Genomic DNA, 21,363 nt, shown 5'->3' with positions numbered 1-21,363 from the left:
TGGGGCAAGGCCGTACCAGAGCTAAACAACTGCAGTTCGCTTTCAGAGTCCTAAAGAAAAAACTTACGGGGTGCTCCACAGGCCATTTGCTTAAAGCTATTTCAGCACAATTCTTACTCTCGATTTCATACGGCTCGGAAATCCCAAACATGAAAGATGTCATCCCCCTAAACTCAGCACAATCAACCCTTTTTAAGGTCCTGTTCTAAATCCCCCGACACATTTCACCATCCCAAAATCATCCAGAGTGTGGCCTGAGAAACCAGACCCCCGATAGACAAGGGGCATCAGTTAAATACTGCTGGAGAATGAGGGACGCAGAGGACAACACCCTAGCACACTACTGCTGGAAGGAAATTGAAACTCAATCCAGGCAAAGTAACTCAACGCTCAGTGTACTGAAAGACTCCCTCGCAGCATTGCAAGTCGAGGAGTCCTGGCTCACCCTCCCCACTTACTCCAGTTTCAAAACCGTAGTGAACAACGCAATTAAAAGTACCTCCCTACTAATGGACAAAACAGCAGTCTCACAAAAAAAACATGCCAGGACCATGATTCAAGGCTATCAGCGGCTGAAACCTCAATCATATTTACGTGATCGCTTCTCCCAGGCGAGAAAACACTACTTAACGTTATTGCGGCTGAGGTCATTCCCATCAAAAGATCTGACACCAAAATGGAAATACCCCTGGCAACCCAAGGAATGTCGCTTATGCGGAGGTTGGGACGAGTCCCTCCTACACTTATTATGCATATGCCCTTCCCTGGTAGTGACCCGAAGAACGGTCCTCCGGGAAGCCTTCAGGAAGGAACAAATACGGACATGCAGAGCTGCTGTCATCCAATCCCTCGGGGGCTATCAATCCAATTGTCCTGCAGAGCAATCACATTTCTCAAAATGGCAGCAATAGAACTGGAAAAAAAGGAAATCATTCACTAATTGAATAAGTTCCAGCATACCCATTAACGCCATTGTCTCAATGTTTCAAATTCTTTTGTTTTTAAAGTTAAAATGTATTTTTACTCATGGTGGTTCCCCACCCTTTTATGATTTTTTAATGAAATCAAATAAAAGTATTTATGACTGACTGATTGATTGTTTTTTTTTAATTAGTCATGTTTTATAGCATATATTTTAAAAATGTATATGACATCATTTTTTTGTTTATCTATTGTTTATGTTTCTTACTATATTAGTTACATTATTAGTAGCTGTGAAATTTAATGTAATTAAATGTTGTATTTTTTAGTTCTGTATTGGGTTGTGGCTTTATAGGGGAATAAGGGTATAGGGTGGGAAGTAATTTAGTTATAATAAAGTAATGTTTTTTCTTTTTAATTAATATTATGTGTTTAATTGATATTTAAGTTTGTTAGTTGTATTACTGTTTTTTATGTAAATGTTTTTGCAGGTGTGCTATTTATAGGGGTAAAGGGAGCAAAGTAATTTATTTTGAATAAATTAATAACTAGTTTTAAATTAATATCTAATTAATTGATAATTAATTATGTTAATTATGTATTTTTTGTTTTTAGGGGCTGGTTGTGGGATTATTAAGGTAAAGAGTGGGAAGTAATTGTTTTTTAATTTGTTAATATTTGGTTGTTAATTAATAATCATTAATTAATTGATAATTAATTATGTTAATTGTACAATTAATTGCTTTAGGTGCAGGATGTGGTATTTTTGGCATAAAGAGTGGGGAAGTAATTTATTATTTAGTAATTAATAATTAATTGATAATTGTTTATTTGCTAATTGATTATATTTATTGTGCAACTTTAAAAAACAATATTGGGATGGGTTTGTGTTTTTTATTCAACATGTTTTTTATGTATTTACTTTTTATTATTTTTATTTTTTATTTTGTTCAAGATATTTTACTTGTTTTTAGTGGTGCACCGACGGGAGTGGGACTAGTCAATTTTACTTCACCATAATCCGACACTTTCCCTACTGTTAGACTGACTGGAGTACGGATAGGACATTTTACTACTCTGCAATCCATCACTTTCCCTTCTGTTGCAATTACTGGAGTGGAAATAGGAAATGTTACCCCTCAGCAATCCAACACTTTCCCTACTCTTGCACTGACTGGAGTTTGAATAGTAAATGTTACCCCTTGCAATGCAATACTTTCTCTACTGTTGTACAGACTGGAGTGGGAATAATAAATGTTACCCCTCCGTAATCCAACACTTTCCCTACTGTTAGACTGCCTGGAGTGGGGATGGTACATTTTACTCCTCCGCAATCCAACACTTTCCCTACTGGAATTTGAATAGTAAATTTTACCCCTCCCTAATCAAACACTTTTCCTACAGCTGCACTGATTGGAGTGGGAATAGTACATTTTACCCCTTCCCTATCCAGCACTTTCCCTACTGTTGCACTGACTGGAGCGGGAATGTAATTTTTTGTTGTTAATTATAATATTTTTTGTTGTGTTAATTGTTTTGGGAATAGTAAATGGTAGTATTTTCAAATGTTATATTTTAATAAATGTTATATTTATTGAAGTTAGAGTAGAACATCCTATTTTTGTGTGATGTAGAGTATTTTTTTATTTTTGTGTTGTTTTAGTTGGGGAATTTGTGTTTATTTATTTTTATTTTTAATAATGTACTTTATTTTTTTATGTTATGTTATGTTATGTTATAAAAAAATTATAAAGCGCTCGTACACCAAGGGTGCATGGCGCTATTCTGAACTGGTCGCAGCCAAAAAGAAAAACGTGTTAGTCGTGTGCTTGTTTGAATAACCATGTTTTGAGAAGTTTCCTAAAACACAATAGTTCTGTGCAAGACCGTATCTCCAAGGGGAACAAGTTCCACAGCTGTGGGGCCAGGTATGCAAAACGACAGCCTCCATGTCGTTTCTGGTTGAATTTTGGAGTGACTAACAGATGGAGATGTTTGGAATGAAGATCCTGGGTAGGGATATACCTAGATAACAAATTATTAAGGAATATGGGACTGTGGCTATTTAGTGATTTAAAAATTAGACAGCCTGTCTTAAAAACAGACCGTTGAGGCAGAGGGAGCCAATGTAATTTTTTTAAGAGAGGTCTGGCAGATTGCCACCTGGGCTGCTGGTGGATCAATCTTGCTGCCTGATACTGCACCAGCTGGAGTCGCTTAGTCAGGCAGAGTGGTAACCCTAAATAGATCGAGTTGGCATAGTCCAGGTGGGACAGTACCAAACCTATCACCACCTGTATTAGTGCTGCATGAGTAAGCAGGTGGCGGATCTTTTGCAATTGAAAGAAGCAGGTTGATACCACTGTCCCTATTTGGGTCTTCAGAGATAAATCTCTGTCTATGGTCACCCTGAGGCTTTTTAGAGAGGTAGAGGGCTTGCGGGGGGCAAGTTCTGCTGGCCAATAGTGAGGACCCCAGGAGACCTGGCTTCCCCCTATCAGTAGCACCTCAGTCTTGCCTGGGTTAAGTTTCAAGTGATTGTAGTCCATCCAATGACGGATGTATAACATGGTTTCCTGAAACTTAGTGATTGAATTTAGGGAGTTGTCTATGCTGAATGTGAGCTGTAGATCATCCGCATAGTTGAATGTCATCACATTCCTGTCTTTTAAGGACTTGATTAAGGGTTGGAGGTACAGATTAAACAGGTGAGGGGATAAAGAGGAACCCTGTGGGACCCCGCACGTAGTAGTCAACTTGGGTGCTGTAAAATTAGCCAGGCGTACTGCTTGGGTGCGGCCCTCTAAAAAGGATTCAATCCAATCTAGGGCAGGGCCCTAGATACCAGCCTGTCTGACACGGTCTCCCAGTATTCTGAGGTCAACCATGTCAAACGCGGCCGATAAGTCCAGGAGTACCAAAGCCTGAGGGGTCTCTAAATCAGCTTTCCTACGTATATCTGTTGTAATTCAAAAATCCTGCCTCTCAGGGGTGTCACTGATACGTAGTCCATAAAGCAGTAAGAGACTGACACAGAACTCTGAAATATCAAAGGACAGTTTATTACACTCATATGAGGTGAGGCTGCGTCGCCCAAAAGCCATGGCAAATGAATGAGACAGTCTGAGGAATTCAGAAGGCTGGCGCCTTAAATACATTTCAGACTTACACAGTAAGCATAAATGAAAGGGGCAGTCCTGGCTCCTGTGAGCACACAAAATTACCAAATATGGACATACAAGTTCTCTTTGTTCAACCAAGTGGGAGGAGCTAACAGTTTCAGAACGTAGTGAACACATTCCTATGTAAAACTAATCAGTAACAGCTGCAGACTCTACCGGGCATTTCTGAGCATGCGTGAAAGTGGAGGAGGCTAAATATATCCTGTTACTACGCAGACTTCAGGCGCAGCTAAAAGGAAAGTAGGACAAAGCACATAGTGAGCACATGGCAGCACATGGTAGGCAAGATGGCCGCCAGAAACTCAAAATGGCTTATAAAAAGCAGATAAGATAACATCTAAATGCAAGATGGCTTCTGCTAACGCTAACCCATTTTTACCAATTTACAACATATCGTCCAGGACTGCCAGTATCACTGACTCCGTGGAGTTGGCAGGACAAAATCCTGCCTGATGCGGGTCCAAATAACCAGATTGTTCCATAAAATTGGATAGGAATTTAGCCACATGTGCCTCCAATATTTTAGCTAGGTAGGGGAGTAGAGATATTGGACGATAGTTAGAGGGATTAGATGGATCTGCTCCAGGTTTTTTAACCAAAGGGCCCACTATTGCATCTTTAAATGGTTTAGGTACACAGCCCTTTGACAGTAGATGCATTCAGGAGAGACAGATCAGGCTGCGGGAAGGTGGAAAACATTTCTTTCAAGATATATGGCGGGCAGCAGTCCCGCAGTGAGCCAGATTTTACTTTCAACAATAGGAAGGAGAACACCTTCGGGCTAATCGCAGGGAACTGTTCTAGCAGTGAGTTGTTCGTGGGTGTGGCCAGGAGAGGTTCATTGGGAGAAGGGCATGGGATGCTGCCTTTAATTGTGGCTATTTTCTCAAAACAAAAGTTGTTCAAATTGTCACAAAGCTCCTGAATAGGAGTAGATTTGAGCGAAACTCTTTCGGCATTTGATAGCTCATTCACAATCGAGAAAATCTCCTTCGATTTATTACTGGAGTTCAGAATCCTAGTAGAGAAGTGAGTTACCTTTGCCGCATTGATGGCTTTATGATAATTTTTCTGCGCCTCTATATAAAGGAGCTTATCTTCAGGAGTGTATTTTAGTCTCCATTTTCGCTCTCTTTGTTGAAGTGCTAGCTTCTGTTCTCTTAGTTCATTGGAGAACCATTTATGCGCGTCAGCCCGTCGATTGAATCTAAGTTTCTTATATGGAACAAACTTATCGCTGAAATTTTGGAGCCATGATGCGATATGGGCTTCATGGAGATTTAGATTCTGAGTAGGCATTGGGATTGAGCCAGCTAAGGAGTTCATGAACTCTGTTCTATTGAGGGTACCCCAGCTTCTTATCATGGCCCCTCAACCGGGGGAGAGTTAATACTGGGAGGTACTGTTATCGAGAATGTTATAGGATAGTGGTAGGACCATAAACATAGAAGTATCATAGGGGCAGAGATAATAAGATTCATGGTATATGACCCTTATTATGTGTCGCCAAGGACAAATGCTGAATAAGGTTAAGGTTAGTTAGTAACTCTGTAAGTTCATGTGAGTGAGGGCCACCGAGTGTGTTGCTAAACCAGTATTTAAAATCACCAATTAGTATAATATTAGTGTAGTTGGTCGCTATATTTGCTAATTGCTCACTCAGTGTAAGGGGAAATAATGGCATATACTGAGGAGGCCTATAGATTACAACACAAATCAGTGAAGTCGAATCTGATTCCAATGTATTGACCAAATTATCCACTGCCACAAGGTTCAAAGAAGAGACTGCGGTAAATGTGTGGTTGCGATGGATAATTGCAGCTACTCCCCCCCGATTTACCACATGGACGGTCCGCATGGAGAATATAATAATCATTAGGTAGTGCAGCCAGGATATCAGGTGTAGAATCAGGGGTCACCAGGTTTCAGTTCAAATCTAAATATCAGGTCGATCAGTTACCAATAGCGTGAATACCTCTAACTGATGTTTAACTAGGGAGCGTGTAATTAACACCTTGGCTGCTAAGGGGTTTTCCACTCCTGTGCTGCAATCTCAGATTTACCATTGTTCATGACAAGGTCAACTCGTCATAAGCACAGGGCAGGTAAAACCCATGACGAGTTGACCTTGTCATGAGCACTGAAGGGGTTAAATAGTGTACGCGAAGCGCTACCTGCTTAGAAGAGATTGCATCAACTTACTGCTCCATACTGGTTGAAATTTCTGGAAAGCTATTGCGTGGCTGATAGATCCTGTTCATGTCCAGGCAGATTTTAGTGGCAGGGTCTAGTGGGAGCGACGCCCAGTGAAGCCCTCGAAGTTCCTCTTAGGTAAAATTGAGGAATCGGGCAGAGTGACTAGCCCCTAGCCCCGTGCTGGCGCAGATGGGTGCAGACGGGGTTGCCTCTGGAGCCATTGGAGATTCAAATACAAGTTCCCCGCCTAATTCTCCGCCCCGCCCTTAGTGATTGGCTGAGCAGAGGGGAACACCGTGGCTCGTTAGGGAGTCAGCGCCGGCTATGTCGGTAACAGTTTCTCCGTTTTGGTATGTATATAATTATGTGTTTGATTTATTATGATTATAATATTTTAAAATGTTAATATTTTTTGTTTGTAAATTATGTATAATTAAATTGTAAAACAAAAGTCTTGTTTACTTTTTATTTTCATTAAATTGGTTTTCTTATTAAATATTTTACGTTTATGATGTATTTAAATATGTATACATACATTTTTGATAATATATTATTTACATTTTCTTTAATTATATTATTATTTAAAATATTAGTTTGTTATGTATTTTTAACAGTAAGTTTATTTGTTATATTTTGTAAGATATATTTTAAATTAAATATATATTTAAAAATCGATATATAATGCAACTATATTATTGTAAATGATATATTGTTCTCAATATTTTTGTACTTACCTTTTTTCTTCAATATTATTTTCATCGATATTCTGTCAGTGAACCAGAATGTTCATCTGTGTATGCTAAGGTATGGGGTCTGGTACAAGAGATCTTTGATTTATAATCATTTATCTTCTGTAGAAGGGTAGGGGTTTAGGTTACTCTGTTATATAACATGACAGGGCTTTTCATGGTATAAAGTTTATTGTCCATCCTAACAGTATTTTTACTTTGCATTTGTTTTATAATTGTGGCCCGAGTACTGCATTTCAGAGCACAATAGTTTAAATAAATATTCTACATTTCCTTTGTGTCTCTTGTTTATCTTATTGAGGACAAGTGTGAGTGAGAGAGTGAAAATATGTGTCCTGTTACTGTGATCGCTGATAGGGTCGAGAGTGCTTAGTTCTGGGATGCCAATTTGCTTGTTCCTTGGTAAGCTTAGGAGGGCAAGTGAGGCACTATATCTAGTCAGACTCAAGCTTATAGACACTGAGCCGGTATGGTTACTCATTCCCTACATTCCGATGTTCTATAGCCCCAAGCATAGTTCCATAACTAAGAATAATCCCTCCACAGGAGAGCTATGCCCCCATCTAACACATTCATCATAAGGGATGCCTATGCTATGCTTGGGGGAATCAGCCTTAACAATGCAGGCTGAGCCACGCATGCAGTTTCCCCGCAAGCTCAACCATCCATGCCTTAACCAAGCATATGCCTTAACAGCGCATATATGTAGTTACAGCAGTGCAAGGTCTAGATGCTGGAATGGACAGGCCCAGGAGCTGGAAGGATCGGGAGAGGGCGCATTGAGGTAAGTGGAGCTGGGTCAGGGTTTTGGGGGCTGGGGTAGTTTTTTAAGGGATGAGGATAGTTTTAGGGCTCAGGCGGTGTGGATAGTTTTTTGGGCTGGGGTTCTGAATAGTGTCTTAAGCTCATTGGGTCAGGGTAGTGTTTAGTTTCAGGGGGTTCGGGGTCATTTTAGCACTCATGGGGAGTCAGGGCAGTGTTTAGGTCTCAGGATAAGGTAGTGTTTAGGGCTTGGGGGTTTGCGTAGTTTTTAGGGCTCAGGGGGGTATCAGGGTAGTGTTTAGGACCTGGGGTCAGGGTAGTGTTTAGGGCTCAGGCAGGGTAGTGTTAAGGGCTCAGGGGGTCAGGTAGTGTTCGGGGCTTGGGGGGTTTGTGTAGTGCTTAGGGCTTAGGGGGGTTGGGTAGTGTTTTGGGCTCAGAGGGGTCAGGGTAGTTTTTAGGGCTCAGGGAATGTGGGTAAGTGTGTGATATTTACCACACACCCTTTACCGGTCATGCCTTTACCACAAAAATGTGTGGTAAAGGCATGTGTGGTAAAGGAATGCATGGTAAAGGCATGCAGGGTGAATAAATGTGTTGTTTAGATGCATTAGTTGTTGGGGCCTCATAGTAGAGGCACACGTGGTTTAGCCATGCATGCCCATGTCATACTATTCTTGGGAACCAACCTCTCGTGACTACATTTTCTGATCTAAAAAAAGCCCTTGGGCACAGGGAACAGAGTGTTCTATCGGACCTTAAGAAACTCTCTAAGGTATATATAGTCTTGTAAAGTGCTCCTTTACCCATGGGCAGCTTCCTCCTATGGTCAACTGCTGTTTACCTGTGCCTCTTGAGCTGCCACCTCTTTATCTCTCTCTTTGTGTTTGCCCATAATGTGTGCAAACAGGATTTCTCTTGAATCTGTCTTGTATGTCTCTCACAGGGTGACCTACGAGGCAGCTGTTCACCAGTTCTCCTGGAAGTATTAGGGGCTAGTCTCCATCCTGAGTTTCCTATTCTACCAGGCTGCTAGGTCCCAGGGGTCCAATTTCCACTACTCCCTTGATCTCTTAAATGCTTTTCTGCTGAAGTACTGTCAGTGGTGAGTGGTTAGGTATGCCCTGTGAGTGTATCTCTGAGTGCCCAAATCATCCTACTTGGTGTTTAATGGCAAGGGAATAGTACAAGGAGTATAATTGGAGTTACAGGTGTCTTGGTGGGTTTCTTGATGTTCCTCTCAGCACAGGTGTACCAATCCCATGGTCTTTAGGAAAATCTCTAGGAGTGGGTTGTGTTTTGGTCTTGGTAGATCGCCTGATTTTTGTCTGTCTATCTCTTTCTCCATGATGTATTAAATGTAGGTCATCTCAATCAGCAGGACCGAGCCCACCACTTCCGCTAGTCACATTCACATTTTGTCTAGCCAAATTGTCTGTAAACCTGCAGGAAAAACCAAGTGGCCAGTGTGAGGGAGAGCCCAGTCCACTGACCACTCACTGTTGCTTGGCATCCCAACTTATCTGTCCATGTGTTTGATACCCTGAGGGGTAGCGATCAGTGAACCAGAATTTCTACCCCTCTTGATCTTGGTGAGTATCTGTCATGCACTAGTGGAGTGTCCTGCCATGGTGAAGTATTCTACAAGCATTTCCTGTGAGATGCATTTCTTGGAGGAGAATATTTGGATTTAGTTGTGTCAAGTATTTCCACATTACACCCACTTCCATTTGCATCCTAGCCAACTTATGTTACAGGATAACATCTTAGGCAGAAGACTCTTGTCTGTTAGGCGATATGTGACCATTGTCGAGAGTGTCTCCCTTGGGCCCATATTTTTCCATTTTGTAGGTATCTCAGTGTACCATTAACCATCCCCTGAATGACCCCCACCCAAGCACCTCACATTGTGGTTTCAAAATGTCCTGTGCCCCCAATGCACGGGGTATCTGTAGCTTCACCAACAACAATAACAACATTGCATTTATGAATAACAAGTCTTCACTCTGGAATCTAACTCCAGAACTATAGTGGTGCTGGGTAGGCTGTAGTCACCCTTCCTGTCACCCTTGCTGTAGTCATTCTTCTTATCTAGCCAGCCCAGCATCTGGAATAAGTCGTAGGCCACTCAACAGTCTCTCATCAGCCTGTACGAGCCATCGGTAACTTCAAATTATTGTGCCCGCCGTCATTGGAGTGGACTACTGGCCTGTCAGATTCTCCTGAGCATTCCTTTGTCCCCATAGTAGCTTTAATTCCCTTCTGAGTCATTCATCAAGACTGCCTTTTTGTTGCTTGACTCCCAAAATCTGAAGCTCTGGATGTCCGCAATCACCTTAACTCATTCCGCCTCTGCCTGGGATCTTATTGGAGCCAACGCTGACCCCCAGGGTCTTCTCTGCCTCGGTTTTTGCCTCCTGCACTTTTGATTAGTAGATTGTTTGCCTTGATCCAGGAGGGGGTAGCAACCCCACTTCCAGGCGTCCGCAGTCGCGTGGAAAAAGTGTATTTAAGGTTTTGTGGAGGTGTTGCTTTACCACACAGAATTATTTCTTTGTTTACGGATGGCATTGGCATAGTTGGGATAATTATTCACTGTGGCATCATCCATTTGCCAAGGTATGTGTGTCCGTGCCAAATGCAGGATATGGTCCCTGTCGTGGAAGTTGTGCGGCAATGCCACTATTGGTTGAGATGGTTTAGCTTGTTTAATCATCAGTATTTTGGCTGCTTTGCCTCTGAGAACCTCCTTGGGGAGACAGTCCTCCAGAAACATGCATGGCTCCTCCTTTAACTCTGTGACTCCCACTATTCTCACATTGTTCTATCTCGAACGCCCTTCTCATTCTTCGACATTTTCCTAAAGTTGGGCAACTGTTTGTAGTGGGGGCTGGAATTCTGCATCGCTACCCCTAAACCGGGCCCCAGATCTCCCAAGATTTGCTCTGTTCCATCCACTCTCTCCACCAGTTTCTTGTTGTCTGTCCTCAGGAGACCAAGATCCAAGTCTAATGCGTTCTTCCTGTTTTCTGGGGCTAGTTTTGTGTTCTTAATTGCTGGATAGTGCCTGCGTGATTCTTTAGTCCATTCTCTGGTGGGCTACATCCATCCCTACTGTATGGGAGTCTAGGAGGGTTTGACATGGGACACATATTCCTTGGCTTTGGCAGGACATCCTCCCTAGGTCTCGGGGGCACCCCTTGGTCATCCATTATTCAGGGTGGGTTGCAGTGTGAGGTTTGATGTCTGGTCAAACACCATCTTCTTCTGCCCCCATCAGGGCCTCCCAACTTGACCCCCTTTGGGGCCAACCATGTAGCTGCAATGTTTACAGTGCACGCCCAGCAGGACGTCAACCCACAGCCCCTCACCTAGGCACAAGCACCCTCCACCTACCTCTTAGTTCCACAGCACGCCACTGCATTATTCTCAACTACAGCTCTCGTTATACCCCGTGTCTCCCCTCTTTTGCATCACACCTCCTGCTCACAGCCAAGAGGGACAAGTGTGCTTCAGGGGGGCTGCTCTGCAGTCCCACCAGGTACTTCAGTACTCCCATGTAGACACCCCCTGAGCCGGCCTCTTCACAGTGCTCAGAGGTGCCTCTTTATGGTCCTTGTTTCTAGTCAACCTCTCTAGAGGTCATTCTTCAGCCGGTCGCAATACAGGGGCCTTCCCTGACCTCCCAGAGTCTACTGTGCTCCAGTTGGTCCCTTCTATGGCCTCCTGTGGTCTGCATCAAATCCGGGGCCCCACAGGCCCTCAAGCCACCTGGATGTCGTTGTGCTGTTTGATCAGTCAGAGCCCCAAATCTCAGGGCCCCCCCAGCCTCCACTGTCCCGCTAGAGCAAATCAGGGATCTTTAACACCATCAGTGCTGCAGCAATTCCCCCTCTGTGCTGACTCTCATTTACTCCCATTGTTCATGATGAGCTCAGCTCGTCATGAACACACGAGCAGTGTACTGCATGACTCAGCTCGTCATGAGCATCGAAGGGGTTAAGTGGCAAAGGCACCCAGCCGCCCCACACTTTGTCCATTGGTCACCACCTTTTGTCTTTGCCTCTCTCCTGGCTATGTTGGATCAAGCTTTTGCCCGTTTCAGCGGCCCCATCCACTGTGCTTACAGATGGCAGCCACTCTGGGGGCACATTGTGGAGGGGGGCTGGTATATCTATGATGATGGGCCAGGCCATGAACAGAGCTCCTCAAAATGCCTCCTTCCTGACTGCCATCTGAGCCATGCTACTATTTTGTCACCTTTAGGGCAGTAGTAACCTTAGGCATGTAACTTGTGAATAACAATGGTCCTATTTATTTGTGGGTGGTGGCTGGTATTAGCATGTTCATTAATAAACTTCTCCTTACCTCATCCTAACCCCCTCCCTGCTCCTCCCTAAACTACTCAATCAATCAATCAATACACTTGTACAGCGCGCTACTCACCCGTGTGGGTCTCATGGCGCTGGGGAGGGGGAGTGCCGCTACTGCTCGAAGGGCCAGGTCTTGAGGTGTTTCCTGAATGTGTGGTGGTCTTGGGTCAGTCGTAGGGGGGTGGGCGGGGAGGGAGTTCCACGTTTTGGCCACCAGGTAGGAGAATGATCTTCCTCTGGCGGTGGTTCTGCGGATCCATGGGACGGTGGCGAGGGCGAGGCTGGCGGAGTGGAGTTTGCGTGTTGGAGTGTAGAACGTGATGCGGTTGCTGATGTATACAGGGACTATGTCGTGGAGCACTTTGTGTGTGTGGGTGAGGAGCCTGAATGTGATCCTTTTGTTGACGGGGAGCCAGTGCAGGTCTCTCAGGTGGGCTGATATGTGGCTGTGGCAGGGGATGTCGAGGATGAGTCGTGCGGATGCCTTCAGTATGCGTTGGAGTCTTTTCTGAAATTTGACTGTGGTTCCGGCATAAAGGGCATTCCCGTAGTCTAGTCGGCTGGTGACGAGGGCCTGGGTGACTACTCCCATTTACCTGCAGCTATTCCCTATTTTTGCACAGCTCCAGGATTCCCTTTTACATTAATTACAAAGGGCCCAATTCCGATGTCGGACGGGCTGGAGTTCATCCAACATCAGTTGAGAACTGGAACCGAATGACCTCCTGTCTTTGGTTCCAGCCCCGCAAGTGGGGTCTGTCACAATCCTATTCTTTACAATGGGAGCATGCATTCTGAATGGAATGCATGCTTCTATTGCAAAGAGCAGAGGTGCAGTTCATCCCTGCACCCCGAGGCAGGCACCTCAAAGTGCCTGTCACCGGGTTAAGGGATCAAAAGGGGGGCATGATAAGTGCCCCCTAGGCTGCTATTTGGCAGCCTTGCACCCATGGGAGCCCTGCTGGTGGCCCCCAAACACAGATTTGCGAAGTCTTTCTGTGTCAAAAAGGCCGGCAAAGAAAGGCTGTGGGAATCCGCCATTGTAATCCCTCAGTCGGAAAGAGCCGGCCAAGGGATTACTGAAGGCTCCCTAATGGCGAACGGGCTCTCTGTGCCCATCGGAGGCCATTCGGAAATCCTATTCAGATTCCCTTCTGACTCACCCTATCAACATGGGTCGGTTGGAAAGGAATCCAACCAGTCGATTATGATGAGGTCTGAAGGGCTTCAACCGACGGTCTGAGCTGTTTCAGCCTGCATCGTAATTGGGCCCTTAGTAGGAAAGACATGCATGTAAAATATACAACAGCTGGTGGTGGAGATTTCGAACCAAAGGCTTTTGACCTGCAATATGTAGGACCTGCAATATGTACTACAAAGTGCAGTTTGTGAATTAGACCCCTTGAGTGCCCTTCTCTGAATGTAAATGGGAGCATCATGCTTGAAGAAGGCAGAAGGAGGGCGAGTACGACCTGTACAAATTCTTTGCCCCCAGGATATTCAGGATGGTTCCCCTTTTCTACCACACACACTCACGGCTCATACCTCTTTTTCTTCTGTACAGTAGAATATCTTACTCACTCACGCCACAGATCTCAGTTTCTGCAGTACTCTACACTACTGTAGACACTCAAACATAGAACAGTACAGTACATTGTACACTGATTGCACAGATGTTAGTGTCTGCAGCACGGTATGGTACTGTGCGCACTCAGGGACAGATCTCACTTTCTGCAGCACAGCGCTTTACCGTGCACACTCAGGGCACAGGTATTCAGTTTACAGATCAAAGATGAGAGCTCCTAAGTTGCAGACATGTAACTGGAAGTTCATTTACGGAACATCTTAAATGGCAATCCAAGACCTCTTCGCATATGTGGTCCGGCTGCATTAAACTTCAGGTCTAAAGATGGACTTTAGATCTGAACTCAGGGACATATTTACAATGCCCCTGTGGCACTTTTACTGAGCTTCAGTTTTGTGATACTATGGAGGCACAGTGTGCCGACCTATAGCTACAAGGCAAAGCAAAGCCACCCTGTGTAGCTTTTCATGGCTTTGTAAATATGCATTAAGGCAATGCCTTACTCTGCCTGAAAGGGACGTTACATGGGTGCTATTGCGGGTGTTCCCACGCAACACCCATGGGCTTTGACACTGCCTCAGATTTACAACATAGCGTAAATCTGGGTCAGTGTCAAAGCTGATGCCTTCCCAAAGCAGACGTAACAAGGAGAAATGTGTTCATTCTCATTTTTCCCTCTTTCCATGTGTGCTGCATTCCGAAGCATACACAGAATGAGAACAATGTACCCTTTGATGTCCCTTCCTGCTCAAAAATATTCATGCCAACAACACAGACTCCCTTACACCATTGTGAACGGGTGCATGCGTTGGCGCTCGGCTGCAGTTTGTGTGCCAGCGCTGACGGAAAGGACAGGAATGTGCTATATCTTGTAGATACGGTGCACTCCTCCCCTTATCTTTTGCTGTAGAGCAGCACAGCCAGAAGGCTTGTGGCGCTGCCCTATGCAAAAATATTTTAAACATGTGCCTCAGACTTAAGGTCTTACGTTAGAATTCAGATGTAGAGTTAGACTTCAGGTCTAAACGTAGAGTTGAGGTCTAAACGTTGATGTCAGGTCTAAAGATAGACTTTAGATCTAAACTTGAACGTCAGATCTAAGTTAAACTTTGTGAATTTGGCACCCTTCCTCTTTAGTTTAAACATGTGACTTTGTCCATGCTACTTAAGTAAACCATAGAATAATTAGCAGAAGACATCCCGAAAATGCCTTAAACAACCCCTTCTGAAGAAAAGCTTTCATGTGCACCAGTTAGAACAGAGTATCCCACCTGTGTGTCTAAGGGACAGGCTCTAGCACACAACATGTGTCAAATCACAATCTTCTGCACTATGGCATTCAAACATCATCCAAGGAATTGGTTCTAAATCTTCTAGAATAAGATTTGTTTCTTCAAAAAAGCAACACTCTTTATTCTGGGAAATGCATAATAGGATTGATTCAAATTTGATTTGATCAATCAGCCATGGGGAATATTTACAAGGGGATTGCGCCACTCAAACGTCACTTTTACCAATGTTCCAGTGGTGCATTGCCCTGCATCAGATCTATAAAGTGGCGTTAAGTCACTTTTTGTGGCTTAACGCCACTTTGTAAACATGGTACCCTTTTATGCAGGTATCTGCATGAAAGGGGTGTGAAATGGGTGTTGCTGTGGGTGATTCACCGTCGGGAGCACTACCTTGCCGGTGCTGCGAACGTCCAACGACCGACGCAGCCCCACCCACTCCGCGCAACTGCCACACTGCCGCGACAAAACGGCCCCGACTAAAGTATTAAATACTGCTTTGTTGTTTACAGTATGATATGTATCTATTTATAGTTCAAATTTTGACAGTGGAAACCTTAATTAGAGAACAAAGAGCTGAAATGGAGGTATTGGGATGCAAGAACAGAGAGAGGGGACATTTTAAGATTGTGTCCATACTGCAGAGGAGAGGTCTTGAAGTTAATGAGGCTTATGTAAGATCAGGAGATTAGATGAAAACATTGAGAAATTCCTATATTGTAACAATAGGGGCTGCATTTCCAACCCAGCAGCACCAGGGTAAATACAATAAGGATGCTTTTTCCAAGCAGGGTCCAGACCCTTACGTTACAGGTGCTGCTAGATGATCCCTTCTCTAAGGATGTTCTTTTATTGGCTGAGGACATGCCTCTGTGAAAAGCAGCATCTTCCTGTTGCCCATGTGCATGACTCATTGAAGACTAATACATACATGTATGTAGACAGTATGAGTGTATCCACACCCTACAGCCAATCACTTCAAGAATATGTTGATACTACTCTTAGGTTTGTGATGGCACTCAAGCGCAGTATGGTGGCTCATGCAAGCTGGCAGTTGTGACTATGTCTGTCCTTCTGGACACCTCAATGGAGATGCCGTGTCAATATCCGTTTTTAATAATGGCTTTCCAAGGCCCAGTGTGCATGTTCCACAGACAGTACACCCGCACACAGGTACACATCTAGCCATAGGACAGGTCTGAATAACTATACTGTGTCACATTCCACTCATCTCTCCCAACTTGAAAGCATCTTCTGTAATACTGAACAATTTTCTTTTCCTGCAGATATGGCGAACTGCTTAGCATGCCCTGAAGATCAGTGGTCCAATCAGAAGAGAGATGCTTGTATTCCACGGGTGATAGAGTTCCTGGCCTATGAAGATCAGCTGGGAGTTGTCTTATCCTCCATTACAAGTTTCTTCTCCCTCCTCACTGCTGGAGTGCTGGCAGTCTTTATTAAATACCGGAACACACCTCTGGTTAAAGCCAATAACAGAGATCTCAGCTACATCCTCCTCGTCTCCCTCCTGCTGTCCTTCCTCTGCTGTCTTCTGTTCATTGGACGTCCTTCAAAGACTTCCTGCCTTCTCCGGCAAACTGCCTTTGGGATCATTTTCACTATAGCTGTTTCTTCAGTTTTAGCCAAAACTATCACAGTGATCATCGCCTTCAACGCCACAAAGCCGGGCAGCAAGCTGAGGAAGTGGGTGGACCCACGCGTTTCTAGTTTTTTGGTGCTCTTCTGCTCACTGGGGGAGGTGGTGATCTGTACTGTGTGGCTCCTCAGCTCTGCCCCATTCCCAGACATTGACACCAGATCAGAAACTGGGAAGATGATCTTACAGTGCAATGAGGGTTCTGCTGCTGCCTTCTACGCTGCGGTTGGTTATATGGGATTCTTAGCTCTTCTGAGTTTTGTTGTCGCCTCCATAGCTAGAAAGTTACCGGCTACTTTCAACGAGGCCCAGTTTATCACCTTCAGCATGCTGGTGTTCTGCAGCGTCTGGGTCTCCTTCATCCCAGCGTACCTGAGCACCAAGGGCAGGTACATGGTGGCCGTGGAGATCTTTGCCATCCTGACTTCTAGCGCTGGACTACTGGGCTGTATCTTCATCCCCAAAGTCTACATCATCCTCCTTAGGCATGAGCATAACACCAAAGAATATCTAATGGGGAGACAAGGAACCCTCTGAGACCTACAGGACTGGGATAGTTGTATCTCACAATATTGAGTGACAAATTATTGTTCTACAACAATATCAAGTGCAGAACATTGGATAGCACTATATCGTCAAGTTAGGCATGTATAAGTGTGTATTTAGATTTACTATTCTTAACTTCACTTCTATGGGCCTAATTTTGATGGCGGACGGATGCACGTGCAACGCATCCCTGTACTACAGGACAGGCACCATGCAGTACCTGTCACTTGGTACAGGGATCTATTTGGGGGCACCATAGGTGCCCCCCACACCAAAAGAAAAGGCTCTGGGGTGTAGGGGGGCTTGTTACAGGCTGTGAACCGCCATAGGAAAGGCTGGCAGGGTGGGACCATCCTAAACCTTACGGCGGTGCCTGGTGTGCAACGCCACCAATTTAGGGATTGGGCGGCCTCCACCGCATCTGTGGGCTCAAGGAGCCTGTCGGATGCATGGCAGTCGGGATTTCCACCCGTCTGCACCCCGCCAGCCATCAACATATGGCGGGCGTAAAAGCTGCATAGGATGGCAGGATAACTGCCACGGACACCCTATGGTGGCAGTGTCCCTGCCATCCTAATCAGCACCTAAGTATCTTGACAACATATATATCATCAAGGCACATTGATGTGGAGGTAACAATATTAAGGGCGATTTATATGGGTTTTGAATCACCCTTGGGCCACTCAAGTGGGTGCAAGGGCCATGTAAATTATAGGTAGGATTCATCAAGCCATGCAAGGCCACCTTACGTGGCCCGAGTGACACAATGAATCCAAAGTGATGCAACTCAAATCGTAGTGTTGCATTACTCTGCCCTGGGAAAGGATTCCAGGGGCGGATGAGTGGTTGTTCCCAAGTATGCACCCATGGATTCCGAAACATTCCCAGATTTACCAATACTGGTAGACCTGGGAACACATCAGAGCGGCCACTCCTTCCCCGGTGAGGCGAAACAAGGAGAAATATCTGTCTATCCCCCTGTTGCTTCATCTTTATTGTGTGCTGTACTCGGCAGCACACACAGAAAGAGGAACATTCCTCAGGGGATTGTTTTTGTGCAGGGAGAGTCCCTGCTCAACACACAGGCACCCTTGCACCATGGGGCAAGGGCACCTTCATTGGTGCTAGCCAGAGCATTGTGTGCCAGTGCAGAGAAATGACAGGAATACACCATATATTGTTAAGTGTGCCACATTCATGCCCTTACTCCATCACACAGTGCAGTGCAGCACTGATATCTTGACTTACCAATGGACTTACCTTGACTTTACAGCTGCAGACGCTGTTCTGGCTTGATTTTTTTGCAGGCCAATATTCTGCACTCAGTTTTGTGGTAGAAAATTCCCCAGAGACCAACGTATTAAAAGCAAATATGTGTCACGTTGTACTGGTGTATTGTCACAGTTGGTAATTTACACACAATTAGCTTTGTATTGTACACAGCAAAGTTTTACTGACTCAAACATGTGATCCTTATTGTTATCAGCTTGTTGTTCTAGAGATCAAAGCTTTACTGTTGAGAGCGATAATTGTGATTTAAGTAAATGTGTGCCTGACATTATATTTCTGCGCTAAAAGAAATACACTGCACTTGGCAAAACTATATTTTGCTGTGCTTTTCAGAACTAGGTGCAAACTAGGCCTGAACTCCATCTTCAATTATACAGCAGCCATGATGTGTGTTTTCATTTCTTCTTTCATCACATGTGACAAAATGTGCATCATATGTTGATATGCTGTTATTTAAGAATGTCGAAGGAAGAATTTACTTCATTTCAAGGCTCCTACTGTCTGTACTCCTGCAGTGGACTTTACGGTTTGAGATAGTAAGTGTGTAAGTGGAACATGATTTGCACTGATTATGACGTAGAGTAGTTTACTCTGAGATGTGCCTTCATGTCCTTCTCTTTGCTGCATTTGACTCAGCCTCATGCTAATTGCCTGTATTGATGTACCATGCTTTTTGACTAACTATTAAATGTGGCTTCTGTATCACACTTTATTATTAGATAAACCTTCATGGGTTCAAAGCCTTGTAGCAGGTTTATTCAATCATATTTTGTTTAATATTTATATGCTTCCTTTGTTGCACTCATTAAAAAATTTCAAAGTCACTACTTTTAATTATGCAGCTGATCTGCAACTCACTTTCACCATTGATGACTCCCCAGAATCTGTTTGCCAATGTCAGTCCACCATGCTCTTTATAGGTCACTGGATGGACAGTAACCATCTTAAATTGAATCCTGAAAAGACGGAGCTGGTCCTCTTCGGGAAAAGCAAACTTCTCTGGGGGCCACATTATTGGCCCTCCAAACTTGGTCGGCCCCCTACTCCGTCCAAATTGGTCAAAAGTCTAGGGGTACTTATTGATGACGAGCTCTCACTAAAGCCTCAGGTTAACACAGTGGTGTCATCCTGCTTTTTTCAACTTCGGAAAATGAAAAAGATCAGCCGAATGCTTACTCAGTCCGCTTTGACCCAGGTTGGTATGGCACTGGTATTATCACACTTAGATTATGCTAATGCCATCTACCTGGGCCTCCCTGTGGCTCTCAGTAAACGCCTCCAGTTGGCCCAAAATCAAGCAGCCAGACTTATCTATCGCCTCCCACGCTGGCAATCTGCCAGACCGCTGCTGAAGCAACTTCACTGGCTTCCTATTACACGGCGTACATTTTTTAAAACTGCCTTGATGACATTTAAAGCTCCTCGAGCACGCAGTCCTAGGTTCATCCAGGAACTTTTGCCCAAGTACACTCCTCCTCGCAACCTGTGGTCCGCTTCTCAGATTCTTCTGAATGTCCCTAGTTTTAAATTCCAACGGAAGGGAGGTGGCAGGTTTGCCACGCTTGCCACTAAACTGTGGAACTCCCTCACTTTGGAGATCCGCTCCTCTACCACTCTCCTTCAGTTCAGGCGGCAGCTTAAAACTTGGCTGCTTGTTCAGACGCTGGCCTAGTACTCCATTTCTCTTCCCTGGGTTCAGTTTCTAGACCTATTGGTGAGCGCCATGAAACCCCCGGGTGAACGTGCACTGTATAAATTCTGGTTAAGATAAGATAAGATAAACAATGCTAGTACAAGAAAGAAGCTCCACAGCGGATCAACAAGCAAGCACCTCAAATTTCCTAAGTCCTTAGAATACTCAGTCTTATTGTGCTGTCAACCTCCAGGACCTGCTGTGGTTCAGTCCCACTGGAATTCCAGATAGAAAATTTGAAAGAACGTTGAGGCAGCACCGATCTTGAAGTAAATCAACAAGGCCAAAGTTTTTTTCCAAAAATATATTTTTCTTTTTATTTTCGTATTTTCAAAGTGCACAGGACAGCCAACGCGTTTCGCTCCCCAACCATGGGAGCTTCGTCAGGGCTGAAAACAACATGAAATATACACATATATTAATAACACATACTAACATAAAAAAATACATCACAGTACACACAAAATTTAAAAACAAATTAATACAGAGTCAAAGAACAAAGAAGATGACACTACACCTAAAAGGTCACATTAACAATCCTACTAACGTCAGGACATGTTGCCCCAAATCAAGAGACACAATAAAATTATTAACGCTCCAGGGTGAGTACAGCTACTACGTTGTCAAGCAAAGTTTTATACAACCATAGATCACATTGAAATCGAAAGATGGGAGTAAGTGGAGAGCAGGGGGAAGGGCAAAGTTGGAAAAGGGAGAAAGGAGAAGGGGGGGTTATCTATTGTGGAGCCCTTGTGGGTGGGAGAAACAATGAGGGATAACTCAATGCAATAAACTTTCAGTAAATTAAACAATATTAACCCGGTAGATAAAACATATAATTCTCACCAATTTTAATAGATGGTTCTCCTACAGTAGTGCAATCAAATTGAAGAAAGTGCTGGCCACTATAATGGTACATATACTGTAACAACAAAAATATATATATATATATATATCAAAAGCCTAAAAGAGAATTTATTGGAATTGCACATAAAGAGAAACACGTCAACCATGATGGTACATATACTATAACGGAAAGGAAAGCAATTAATATCAAACACAAGTTCCTAAAAGAGACTGTATTAGGATTGCGCATAAGAAAAGACTCATCAACAATGAGGCA

General features: G+C 44.1%; 1 protein-coding gene across 1 annotated transcript in view; it reads left to right on the top strand.

The window, feature by feature from the left end:
* The window catches only part of LOC147689492 (vomeronasal type-2 receptor 26-like), a 159,672-nt gene extending 142,424 nt beyond the window's left edge, over window positions 1-17,248 (top strand). Inside the window, exon 3 of the mRNA XM_086940117.1 lies at window positions 16,341-17,248. Coding sequence (XP_086796243.1) covers window positions 16,341-17,248 — 908 coding nt within the window. The remainder of the gene's footprint in view (window positions 1-16,340) is intronic.
* Window positions 17,249-21,363: the final 4,115 nt, after the last annotated feature.

This window comes from Lissotriton vulgaris, chromosome 10 (genome assembly GCF_964263255.1).
Source record: "Lissotriton vulgaris chromosome 10, aLisVul1.2, whole genome shotgun sequence".
Classification (NCBI taxonomy): Eukaryota; Metazoa; Chordata; class Amphibia; order Caudata; family Salamandridae; genus Lissotriton; species Lissotriton vulgaris.
Note: the sequence above shows the minus strand (reverse complement) of the source record. Positions and strands in the feature narration are given on the sequence as shown.